The sequence below is a fragment of the Barbus barbus genome, assembly GCF_936440315.1.
Source record: "Barbus barbus genome assembly, chromosome: 16".
Classification (NCBI taxonomy): Eukaryota; Metazoa; Chordata; class Actinopteri; order Cypriniformes; family Cyprinidae; genus Barbus; species Barbus barbus.
The window spans coordinates 15,573,848-15,587,034 of record NC_136744.1 but is presented as its reverse complement, the minus strand read 5'-3'; the positions used below and the strand labels follow the sequence as shown (position 1 = coordinate 15,587,034).

The 13,187-nt window shown below is 36.7% G+C and overlaps 1 protein-coding gene across 1 annotated transcript in view; it reads left to right on the top strand.

Moving 5' to 3' along the window:
- Positions 1-13,187, top strand: part of LOC306882737 (polypeptide N-acetylgalactosaminyltransferase 2) — a 78,290-nt gene that overhangs the window by 33,240 nt on the left and 31,863 nt on the right. Inside the window, exon 2 of the mRNA XM_079437589.1 lies at positions 7,607-7,694. Coding sequence (XP_079293715.1) covers positions 7,607-7,694 — 88 coding nt within the window. The remainder of the gene's footprint in view (positions 1-7,606; positions 7,695-13,187) is intronic.

Here is a 13,187-nt window from a genome sequence, read left to right as displayed (position 1 = left end):
CACTTATCCGGCTAATTAGAAATACTGGTTTAAAATAGTTTTAAACTGTTATACCATTTTCAAAAAAAACATCAAAATTAAATGACTAAAAGGTCATAAAGCAATAGTTTTCTTTGCATCTTGATTGTTTGTGTACCCACATTAATCATTTTCAGAATATTTTTTTAAATATATTTTTCAAGCGAAAAGTTGTATTTTCTTTTTAAATAAATATAATGAATTCTAAAAGTATAAAGATTTTAAATATATATCAATATAGCGATTTTCAGAAGTCATAACATTTTACAGTCTGAACTAACCTTGTTCTCGTAAAAAGATCAAAACTTTTTATTGGATTTATTGGCTGTGACAGTCATGAGGGCCTGCATCAGTCGTCTCTATGATCTTATTTGTTTTTTGATGTTGATATGCATCACGTCTTCGATTTTGGGGGACATTTTTAAAATATTAGTAAGCAGTCATGCTGTTTGCTAAAGTATTTTTTTATTTTTTTTATTTTTTTTCTAATAAATAATAATAAACAATTCTGGTATACACTGAACAACAATCTTTCTGTAAATTATTTTAGTTCCTAGGAAATTATATTTTTTTACATGCCCTACCCCCCAAATAGCAAAAGGAAGTAAATAATAATAATAAATTATTTATTCTTTGGCTATTCTCTGAATATTCTTTGGCTGCGTTCATTGCATCCGACACGTTTTTTCACTGACACGCCCTCAACTAGGAAACTCGGGGCTTAAAGAAAATTGAGTTTCCCGCTCGTAATAACGACTTTGGTGGCGTTCAACTCATAAATACGATGTATCAGACATGACTTGAACGCACCATTACACCTACTTCAAAAACATGTTGTTGATGAGAAATATAATGTAGCGATTCAGTATGGAAACTTCCATGCCATTCCTCACTGATGCTGGAGTTTGTGCTAAAGGAGCCCTGACATACTTTAAAGAACTTGAACATTTCGGCTTTGCAAATCCTTTGCAAATGTCTTACTTTACATGTAATGAATCTAAAATATATATGAAAGTTTAACTTTTTAAAATAAGTTACAAAAAATTAGTTTTTCACGATATTCAATTTTGTTTTTTTTTAGATGTACGTGTGTGTGTGTGTATGTATACACACACACACACACACGCACACACACACACTTTTATTTACATACACTTATATACAGGTCCTTTTCAAAAAATTAGCATATTGTGATAAAGTTCATTATTTTCTGTAATGTACTGATAAACATTAGACTTTCATATATTTTAGATTCATTACAACACAACTGAAGTAGTTCAAGCCTTTTATTGTTTTAATATTGATGATTTTGGCATACAGCTCATGAAAACCCAAAATTCCTATCTCAAAAAATTAGCATATCATGAAAAGGTTCTCTAAACGAGCTATTAACCTAATCATCTGAATCAACTAATTAACTCTAAACACCTGCAAAAGATTCCTGAGGCTTTTAAAAACTCCCAGCCTGGTTCATTACTCAAAACCGCAATCATGGGTAAGACTGCCGACCTGACTGCTGTCCAGAAGGCCATCATTGACACCCTCAAGCAAGAGGGTAAGACACAGAAAGAAATTTCTGAACGAATAGGCTGTTCCCAGAGTGCTGTATCAAGGCACCTCAGTGGGAAGTCTGTGGGAAGAAAAAAGTGTGGCAGAAAACGCAGCACAACGAGAAGAGATGACCGGACCCTGAGGAAGATTGTGGAGAAGGACCGATTGCAGACCTTGGGGGACCTGCGGAAGCAGTGGACTGAGTCTGGAGTAGAAACATCCAGAGCCACCGTGTACAGGCGTGTGCAGGAAATGGGCTACAGGTGCCGCATTCCCCAGGTCAAGCCACTTTTGAACCAGAAACCGCGGCAGAAGCGCCTGACCTGGGCTACAGAGAAGCAGCACTGGACTGTTGCTCAGTGGTCCAAAGTACTTTTTTCGGATGAAAGCAAATTTTGCATGTCATTCGGAAATCAAGGTGCCAGAGTCTGGAGGAAGACTGGGGAGAGGGAAATGCCAAAATGCCTGAAGTCCAGTGTCAAGTACCCACAGTCAGTGATGCTGGTGTTTTATCAAGGGCAGGGTCAATGCAGCTAGCTATCAGGAGATTTTGGAGCACTTCATGCTTCCATCTGCTGAAAAGCTTTATGGAGATGATTTCATTTTTCAGCACGACCTGGCACCTGCTCACAGTGCCAAAACCACTGGTAAATGGTTTACTGACCGTGGTATTACTGTGCTCAATTGGCCTGCCAACTCTCCTGACCTGAACCCCATAGAGAATCTGTGGGATATTGTGAAGAGAAAGTTGAGAGACGCAAGACCCAACACTCTGGATGAGCTTAAGGCCGCTATCGAAGCATCCTGGGCCTCCATAACACCTCAGCAGTGCCACAGGCTGATTGCCTCCATGCCACGCCGCATTGAAGCAGTCATTTCTGCAAAAGGATTCCCGACCAAGTATTGAGTGCATAACTGAACATAATTATTTGAAGGTTGACTTTTTTGTATTAAAAACACTTTTCTTTTATTGGTCGGATGAAATATGCTAATTTTTTGAGATAGGAATTTTGGGTTTTCATGAGCTGTATGCCAAAATCATCAATATTAAAACAATAAAAGGCTTGAACTACTTCAGTTGTGTTGTAATGAATCTAAAATATATGAAAGTCTAATGTTTATCAGTACATTACAGAAAATAATAAACTTTATCACAATATGCTAATTTTTTGAAAAGGACCTGTATATATATATATATATATATATATATATATATATATATATATATATATATATATATATATATATATATATATATACATACATACATACATACATACATACATACATACATACATACATACATACATACATACATGCATACATATACCCCCCCCCCCCCCAGCCTTCTTCAGAACTGTAGAGATTGTGTGGATGGATATATAAAACACTCTTAGAATAAATATAATTCAGCTGTCAACGCTTTGAAAGTTTCCCATCACTAATCAAATTGAATCTTTAATTAAGCTCTGTTTCACCTGCTTGGAGTCAGAGGCCAGACCGTGACTCATTTCATTCTCCAGTTCACAGCATGACTGCTGATTTCTGGGTGTGACTGCGTTGAATAATTGTCTCTGTTGCCAGCAGGTGAGGCTGAACCTGCCTTGAGTTTTTCCATCTGTGGGGAGTCGCCATGTCAGGTGGTAACTGGCAGTCTAATGCATGTCATACACACTCAGACACATGATGGAATGGCACAGCTGGACAGAAAACACAGAGCAAACTCTTCTGCCACAAAAACAACAGTTTAGAGCTGTTGGATGGATCAAGCAGTCAAATGTGTTTGGATTTTTCCGTACTGCCATTACAAATGTTTACATCTGTCCATTAGAGCCTGCTTTGAAAGGAGAAAGCACTTTTAGTTTTCTTTTTTCCCTTTGTTAATTTTTAAAGCCACCAATGTACACTAATTTAGAGGATTATTTCACCCAATAATGACCTTTTCATTAATATTTACATGACCTCATGTCGAAGAACTGTAGAAGTAGTCCATCTGACTTGCTGTATTCCAAGTTTTTTGAAGCCATGATAGTCATTGTGTGAGGAATGACTGACATTTTAGTTTACATTTAGGTTGAACTAAACTTCAAAAATGAATTGATACTGAATTGAAGTGATGCATTAAAAATAAACCTGATTAATTAACAAAATCAGATATCGCTGCTTCTATTATGAACATGCTATAGAGAACTACTGTATGCCAATTGTAAAGGTTTTTTTAATGAATAACAATTTAAGGTTTGTTCTGTTAATAATGCAGTGGCTATTATATGGTTTTGGTTTGATTTGTATGTTTTTATGGTGTGTTTTTGTAATTTGTGGAACTTGCCATCCTCAAGTCTTCATTAATTAATTGTTCCATGGATGTTAAAGCTTCTTCATGGAACCATAGAGGCCAATAAAGAACCTTTATTTTTAAGTGTACATGATGTCAACCTATTCTGCACAAACATGCAGAGAAAACCAATCTGTCCTCACCGGTGCTGTCAATAAGCTTCCCACCCAATAGTCAGTGGTTGAGGTAATGCACTGGTTCCCTTTCTAAATATATTACATTTTGATGTAAATGAAAGATATCTGTTAATTGCTTCACTCTTTCTGTCTTGGCAGCGCAGAGTAGAATTAACAAGATTATTTTAGGAAGTGTCAAGTGATTATTTGTGGTCGAAGCAGTTTTTACCGCATTGAAAATTTACCCTCACATAAGGGTTTGTCAAAACGTATGACGTTGTGCATTGAGCTGTGATGAAAAATGTTTTTGATTTGTTTTGACACCCAACCATGGATTGCGAGTGTGTGCCCTGCTCCTGTTGTAGCACAGCACTGTGGAAACTCATTTGTTCCACCCTGTAGCCCACCGTAATGAAGGGATAAAATAGTCCTTTTATTTTGTGCTGAGGTGAATTGCTGCATCTTTGCGTTCCTGGCAGCTGACGATGACAGCGGTCGCTTGCGTAAAAGACGTTACTCACCGAGATGCTATCCTCTCCTCATTTCTGCCTAAAGTATTTTAATAAGGGTTTAATGATTGATGATGCTTCCTGTTCTTGAATTTAATTTATAGCAAGGACCTTGTTGTCATAGCAGGTTGGTGTTTAAATATGGCAACCAGTGAACTGACCAAAGAAGTGTTCAGATCTTAAGAAACATCATCTTTCTGCAGTTTTGAGCTCTAAAGTGGCACTTTTCATGAATCGGGTTTCTCACATTTCAAGGATGTATGATACTTTAGATGCAAGGTAGTTTAGAAAATGTTGATTTGAAATATTTAGAGGCGTTTTATTATTTAGTTTTAGCGATTTTTGCAACAGTTACATAAACGCCCTCTATATAGTGTTTTAAAAAGCACTTTTTATTAAAGCAATAACATTTAAGCAAAACCTCAACAAGAATAGGGAACGTGGTTGCTGATTGAGCCTAATTTAATCTGTCAACCATCTTATTTTAGTTTATAGTTATTGATATACTTATTTTTCTCCATATAGAGAAATGGTCAATCAAATATTCTTTATTATCTTGGTAACACTGAATGGTTCACTTTGTATAAATTACAGAAAAAAATGGAACAAACTTGACAACTAATTTCCATGTTGTAGAAAAGATCTCAAGTTGATGTTACTTCAGGTGTAACAATTTTGGGTAATGTTGTTCTTTTATTATAATCAATGGAAGATTGAATGATTAACCTCTTTGAACAGACACAATTAAAATAATTTTACTACAATTAATTAAATCACCAGAAAACCTGTGATTTGTAATACTATTTAAATGGTTTCAGGAAAACCGGGTTTATTAGACATTATTTATAGTTGTCGTTTCAGAAATCACGTGACGTGATCTATTCCTTGAATAGCCAGAAAAATATAAGTTGAAGCAAGACACTAAAGACTGAATGGAGATAGCTTGCAAATTTCTTGTGTTCTGAGCACTAAACTTGGTTATCTGGCATGTCATTGCCAATAGCTCGTAATAGGTCATGAGCTGTAGAAGACGACCAGCTGCTGAGGGGAAGCTCCGTGAAGCTTGGCAGGACGTTCCTCTGTTCTCAGCATTCTCTCACACCTGCTCCCTCGCCCTGCTGACCTAAGAGCCAGAATTCCCTAACATGAATCACAATCTGGGTCAGTGAAAACTCTGGCTTTGCTTGAAAACTCAGCAAAGGCGCCTTGATGATTTGAGTTATTATAGTGCTGGGAATTCTAATATTACTTGTTTTATATTAAAATCATTGATCCATGTCAGTGGCTCTAACAAATTTGACATAGTTGATCTCCTTTTGCTCACATGTTGATTTGAGGCACTAACATATTACGTTGTGTATAAAATAGTCATATTTGTTTTACAGTGGAAAATTTGTGGTCTTAATCATGTTTTCCTGGGCTGGTGGACCAGACGCTGGTCCAAGTAGGCTTTGGAAGTGGCTCTGCAATCCCAATCTGCCCTGCTTGTCCAGACTGCACATTTATTTACTGCTAACCTTGGCAGAGGGTCAGGTGTGAATTATTACTAGCGATGTTTAGTTGTGTGGTTGTTTGTTACTCTTGGGCTTGGCCTTGACCCGATTGACAGAATACCCGTATTTTCCGACATTTGTTATCAAGGGAGCTGAAATGAACGGACTGTTTTGTTGATGCCAAAGCCTTCTGTAGATCGTGTAAACTTCACCAGCTTTCTGTTGGCTCATGGCCGTGGTATGCCCTGGTTTAGTGGGAAAAGTGTCTGCTCAGGCTTTCTTCTTGCTTTCATGGTCTGTTTGGTTTTCACAATACCAAACTTTCAGTAGTTTGAACCAGTGGAGTTTTTTTGGTTCTTGGTACCAGTTTAGATGCTGTAGCTCCTTGTATAAGAAGTATAAATATAAGAATATTAAATAATAGAAAACCAGCTAGTCTTGTAGACTAGTTTCTTTAAGTTGTAAAGTTGTTATACTCTGCCTTCATTGTTTATTAGAATGTAACCAAAGGAGTTTGAACAAAGGCTGTCATGGTTGAATTTACTTATAAATGGCCATTTGTAATATAATTCCTTCGTTCTTCCCTGTTCAAACTCTTTTGGTTACATGCTGCTATAATAATAATAATAATAATAATAATAATAATAATAATAAAATGTGAAGTCAGAGAATGATAATAACTTTGTCTACAGATTACAGACTAGTCTAAAAGACTTGCAGGCTCAGGGAAAAGTCATCAGAAAGCACTCAAAATGGACTTTAATGAACAGCTTGCACAAAATGGCCTCAGGTTTTCTGCTTGTCGCATAGATTACTGTAATTTCCATAATAGGCAAACACGGTTGTTTTCATTCATCTTGCTTGAATGTTGTGACAGCATTTGGTGTTTGGTCCTAATACACTTGGTATAGTTTACATTTAACTTTTTAATATTGATTTTTGACTTCTATGTTCTAGTGAATATGAATTACTCTTAACGAGTAATGTGATTAACAATTGCTATAATTTAATTTCATTGTTAAAGCATTAATTGTCCAACATTATCATCTGTACTTGATCTTTTAAAAGCAGATTATAGTTATTTGTTTTTTTTAAAAATGAGTTGTTTACTCCTAAAATGATTATCTGCTGCTAGAAAGAAAATGAGTGGATATGATCAAACTCACCAGGAGAAAAAATAGATGCAACACAGCACAAGCTTGTGGTCATGAGATCTGCGGTTACTACAGCAACTAGACTGAAATGAACTTTTTTGTATTATTAAAATTGGACCCAATTCAATGTAGAATAAATTAGATTTGAAGTAGTCTGGAGTTTTTAGGTTTGGACTAATTTTGAAAAAAAATATAATCTTCTGTCCTCTTGGAGTCTGCATGAAGAAAAATTCCTCTTGGAGTCTGCATGAAGAAAAATGTATGAATGTTTTATTATAGTACCAAAGGCAGTATAATGCAGCACCACTGACTTGCTACAACAGCCGTAACTGCTTGCTTATAACTGGTTACTCTTTAATTTGTTGTTCAATTGCTGTTTTAACCCATGCAATATGCCTTTATTCTCATGATCTGTTCCTCTCTTTGGCAGGATGACTGGAGTGGCATTAATTCAAACAGAATTCAATCACACAGCAATGCAGATGACAAAGCCCAAAGCCTAGAGACCCTTCCTCCAGGTAAGAGCCAACCTGACAACCCATGTGTATAATCAGCTCATGTCAGGATTAGCCCGCTCTCATAATTCAAGTTTTCATTTTCCGTCCCAGATGAATAATGGAGTGTTTCTTCTCAGGGAAATGCTCAGAGATGGACTTTAATGAACAGCTTGCGCAAAACAGGGCATCAGGTTTTTCTTCTCCCGTAAACAGAACTTAACCTGAAGTTTACTGCAGAAGTAGGTGTAGGAAATTTCACTTGAGGGCACCTAAAAATGCATGAGAGTGATTTGAGGGAGACTTTATAACTGGCCTGAAGACAAGTACTCTGTGTCTTCACACTTTATTCCCTTTTGGTAATGTACTCCTTTGTGATTCAACCAAGCCTGGCTGCTTAATACATTAAGCCCTAAGATATTAACATGCTTTTTATAGACTTGCTGCATTTAAAAGCAGTATTGTAGTAAGGTTGCAAATGCATTATTTAGCTCATTAGTTTCTATTTCATGCAATCGCTGTGGAACTGGGGTCCATGGAGAGCTGTTCTATTAAATTTGTCATAAACATCAGATTACAAGTGTCGTCGCATGCATTACAATATGTTTGTTGTCTGTTGTTGTTCTCCCAGGCACTGTTTCAGGGAAGTATCAGTAGTTTCTTGTGTCCCTGTAACTCTTGTAATTTAGGTCACCCAAAAGATTTCCACGAAGCAGAACACTCACCCAGGAGTACCTGATTTAATCTGTAATAATTAAGAGAACAGTTTTAAAGTGATAGTGTGCCTAAAATTGCCATCTGCTCACCTCCATGTTGTTCCTGTTTGATGTATCCTTTCGAGGAACATGGAAATAAAACATTGGTTACAAATAACCATGCAATTAGCATTTTCATTGTCAGGTCATTTCCAAGCAATAACCTGTAGTTGAGAGAGCGAGCGAGTCATCTGAGCTGAATCACTTAGGAAGTGAGTTGAATGATTGGTTCAGTTTATGATTCAGAGGCACTGTTAAAAAAACAAAAAAAAAAACACCTTTTGAGTCACAGCACATGCACGCACGCACGCACACACACACACAAACACATATATGTATATATATATGTGTATATATATGTATGTGTATATATGTGTATATATGTATATATATGTATATATGTGTGTGTGTGTGTATATATGTAATTCAATGAAAAATTTGTCAGTTTTAAGTAAAGTTGAAAGAACCTAAACATATTTACAGTAGTTGGTATGATACAGATATGATAGAAAAGAGTATGGGTGGCACTAAATTAAAATTGTAAATGATAAGGGGACATTACTGCAACTTGCATTGAAATAATGGCCAAAATAGTAAAAAAAAAAATTATTCCATCCAAAGTTCTTTTTGGATTCTGTGATTGAGTCACTAGCCCTGCATTAGTGTTTCCCAGATGTTTTTCTTCAAATCATGATCTAACATATTTATTTAGAATACTTGTTTGGTGCACTGATTAAATCAAGAAGATCTGGAATAAAAAACACTTATGGAATTTTTAGGAATATTAAATGTATATTCAGTTTTGCAACCAAGCATGAAGTATGAAGAAGAAGCACAGTGAGCACCACTGTGGGTAGGATTGAGGAATAGATCACGTTACCATGTTGTATTTCAGCCTGGAAAATGGTGATGTTCACACTCTTCCTCCTGCTCCCCGGCTATGTGTGCATGCTGTGTGTCGGAGAGCACTTTGTCTAGAATCTAGCAGTGTCAAGTGAAGTGTGGAGGTCATAGCTGAGACGCTCTGTTCTCCTTTGAGCAGCTAATTAGTCTGATGACAGCCCCTACAGTCCTCTTCTGTGTTACGTGCTATCGACCTCGCACAAGGAGTTTTTTTTTTTTTATTGGTGTTCTCGCTGAGCTTTCAGCTGTGTTGTACAGTGTATTGGAGATGCCAGACTTTGATTCTTTACTCAAGCTTTCTGTGGACATTTTGTGACCTAAATTACAGGCCTGAGCTATAGAGATGACCTTTTTCTAATCGTTCTGTCCCAGCCGTCGCAGAAGGTGAAGTTTTAAATTGTGTGACAGGGCTGTTATAAATGTGGCTGTCACCCTTTGGTGCATTGCAGTTCAGGATAATTAACCTCAGTTTTCATTAACTTATGCATCCTAGATTACATCACTTTTGTGCATGGAGCGTAACACGTTGATCTATTGACACCTATGCATTTTGATTTGCCTGACTCTTGCTTTTTACAAATAAATCACCCGATTCTAGTGTGCAGCGTAATAGTAAAGTGCCAGTATTTTTTGCTGATGAAAGTTGAACTTTTGAATTCTCCCAACTGGCTTGAACAGAGACTCTTCATCTGCTTGAATTAATTTTTTATGCTGTCTTTGCATGTTCAACACAATTAGTTGGCAGGATTGAGCACTGGTCCCCTTTACTACCTTTCAGGGACATTTATGGGTTTCATAATGTTGAGACATGATCACTGGTTAGTGCACTTCAGAGTATTTGATTTCACCTTAAGGATTCTGGTTTGGAACCATTGGGATGTGTAGACTAGTTAAAAAGACAAGGGTATACGCTCTAAAACAAAACAATGTACTCCTACTTGAAGTTCACACTGTAACTAGGGTTGGGCGATGTCTACAAAATTTGCATCGGACAATGTCTACAGGGAAACATCGCGATGGACGATGACATCGGGGGGCAGGAGTTACAGTCATGGCCAAAAATATTGGCACCCTTGGTAAATATGATCAAAGGCGGCTGTGAAAATTAATCTGCATTGTTAATCCTTTTGATCTTTCTTTTATTAAAAAAATTCACAAAAATCTAACCTTTCATTGGATAATAAGAATTTAAAAGGGGGGGGGGGGGGGGGATATCATTATGAAATGTTTTTCTCTAATATACACTGGCCACAATTAACGGCACCCTTTTATTCAATACTTTTTGAAACCTCCATTTGCCAGTTTAACAGCTCTAAATTTTCTCCTATAATGACTGATGAGGTTGGAGAACACCTGAGAGATCAGCCAGAGACCATTCCTTCATCCAGAATCACTCCAGACCCTTTAGATTCACAGCTCCATGATGGTGCTTCTTCTCTTCAGTTCACCTCACTCATTTTCTACAGGGTTCAGGTCAGAGGACTGGAATGGCCATAGCAGAAGCTTGGTTTTGTGCTCAGTGACCCATTTTTGTGTTGTTTTTGAGGTTTGTGTTTGGATTATTGTCCGGTTGGAAAATCCAAACGTGGCCCATTATAAGATTTCTAACAGAGTCAGTCAATTATTGATTTTTTTTGGTTTGTTTGTTTATCTGTTGGTATTTGATAGAATCCATGATGTCATGTGTCTAAACAAGATGTCCAGGACCTCCAGCAGAAATATAGGCCCACAACATCAAAAATACAGCTGTATATTTCATTGTACACATGGGGTACTTTTTTATCCAAACCCATCTTGAGTGTTTGCTAGGATTGGGTATCATTTGAATTTTATCGATTTCGATTCCAATGTGATAAAATAATGATATCAAACATTTTATCCTGTCTCTTTTTTGCAAACCATATTATTGGAGCTGAATACCATGGACAAAAATCAACAGGCTACATAAAAACTGGACTCTTTAAGAACTGTGTGGTTTTTTTTTTTTGTGTGTTTTTTTTTTTTTTCCCCCAATGGAAGTTGTGGTTCTCATGATTCTGCAAAAAAAAATATTAGACAACTAAACAAAATCACATGTAATTTATGAATGACTCACTCATTATGTACTTGTTTCATTACTGGATGAATCAGCGTCCTTGAAGGAATCTCTTGTATGTTTCAAAGACAAATACATTTTAACAGACCCTTTTTTCCACCTACTGGTGTAACAATGTAATCGATAAATCTTCATTTGAAGTATCAAATTACTTTCAAAAGGAGAGGCTACAGTACATATCAGAGTTTAGGCTATATTTGAACTATAAATTTTATAACAGTGCTTCTGTGATTTGAATGTTTGTAACAGAAATAATGATACTGTGTGGTTGAAAAGACTGTGAAGCGGTTTCATTCATATACATGACAGCTGCTCTCTTTAGGTCAGCAGCAGCGCGAATGCAGATTTAAATGTTCAAATCCGCTGCACTGACGAACCAAGTGATCACAACATTGTGATCGCACGCGTCAAAAGTTGAGGAATGAATTTAGGAATAGAATCACGTGTCTGAATCATGTTTGCGATCTTTAACGATCTATTAAATTAATATGTTGGTGGTGACACCTCTCTTGCAACATGTTTAGCTATCACAGATATTATTTGGCTTTTTTGGTTTCTGATCGCAAATGTAGCGAAACTTTGGAGCGTTTAGATTAGCGAACAAGGTCCTGGCAGATCGCTAGGTCCTCACAGATGAAGAAAAAAAAAGCGCATAGGAATCGATAGGCGGAATCAGTTTTAATTTGACAAGTATCCGATTCTGGAATCGGAATCTATTTTCGATTCCCAATCCTAGTGTTTGCTGCTAAAAAGCTAATTTTTTAGTTTCATCTGACCATAGAAGCCAGTCCCATTTGAAGTTCCAGTCGTGTCTGATAACTGAATATGCTGGAGTTTGTTTTTGGATGAGCTAGGACAATTTTTCCCAAACAACATGTTATGTAGGTGCTGTTTGACTTTTTTTTTTAAGGTTTTCTGACCCCGACACTCTTTACTGTAATTTTCCAGCTGTGGTCCTTGGAGAGTCTTAAGCCACTCTCCTTCTCACGCGCATTAGGACAATATAGACACGCTTCCACTTCCAGGCAGTTTCGTAACATTTTATGTTGATTGGAAATTCTTAATTATTGCCCTGATGGTGGAAATGGAAATTTCCACTGCTCTGGCTCTTTTCTTAAGGCCACTTCACTAATTTGTGAAGCTCGATTATCTTTTGCTGCACATCAGAAATATATTCTTTGGTTTTTCTCATTGTGATGGATGATTAAGGGAATTTGGGCTTTGTTTTCCCTCCTATTTATATTTCTGTGAAACAGGAAGCCATAGATGGATAATTTCATGTTCATAATCAGCCTGGAGTGCTCAAAATTGTAAATATGAATGGGAATATACTTCAGAGATATTTTACTCATAAGAATTTCTAGGGGTGCCAATAATTGTCCAACGTGTATTTGAGAAACATTTATTTCATAATGATATTTTCCCCCCATTTTAAATTCTTATTATCCAATGAAAGGTTCGATTTTTGTGACTTTTAAAAAAAATAAAAGATCAAAAGGATTAACGATGCAGATTCATTTTGACAGCCACCTTTGATCATATTTACCAAGGGTGCCGATATTTTTGGCCATGACTGTAGGGGTGTGCATCCGTGAATCCGTATTCAGAAAGACACGTTAAACACATAATGATTGCTAACGGTTGCCTGTTACATTACAGTGCATAAAATTTCACTTATCACATAAACAGTGTAAGGAGAGATGACTGAGGACCATGGCGAATAGTTGCAGATCCTCAGCATCACTGACAAATATCTAATCTTGT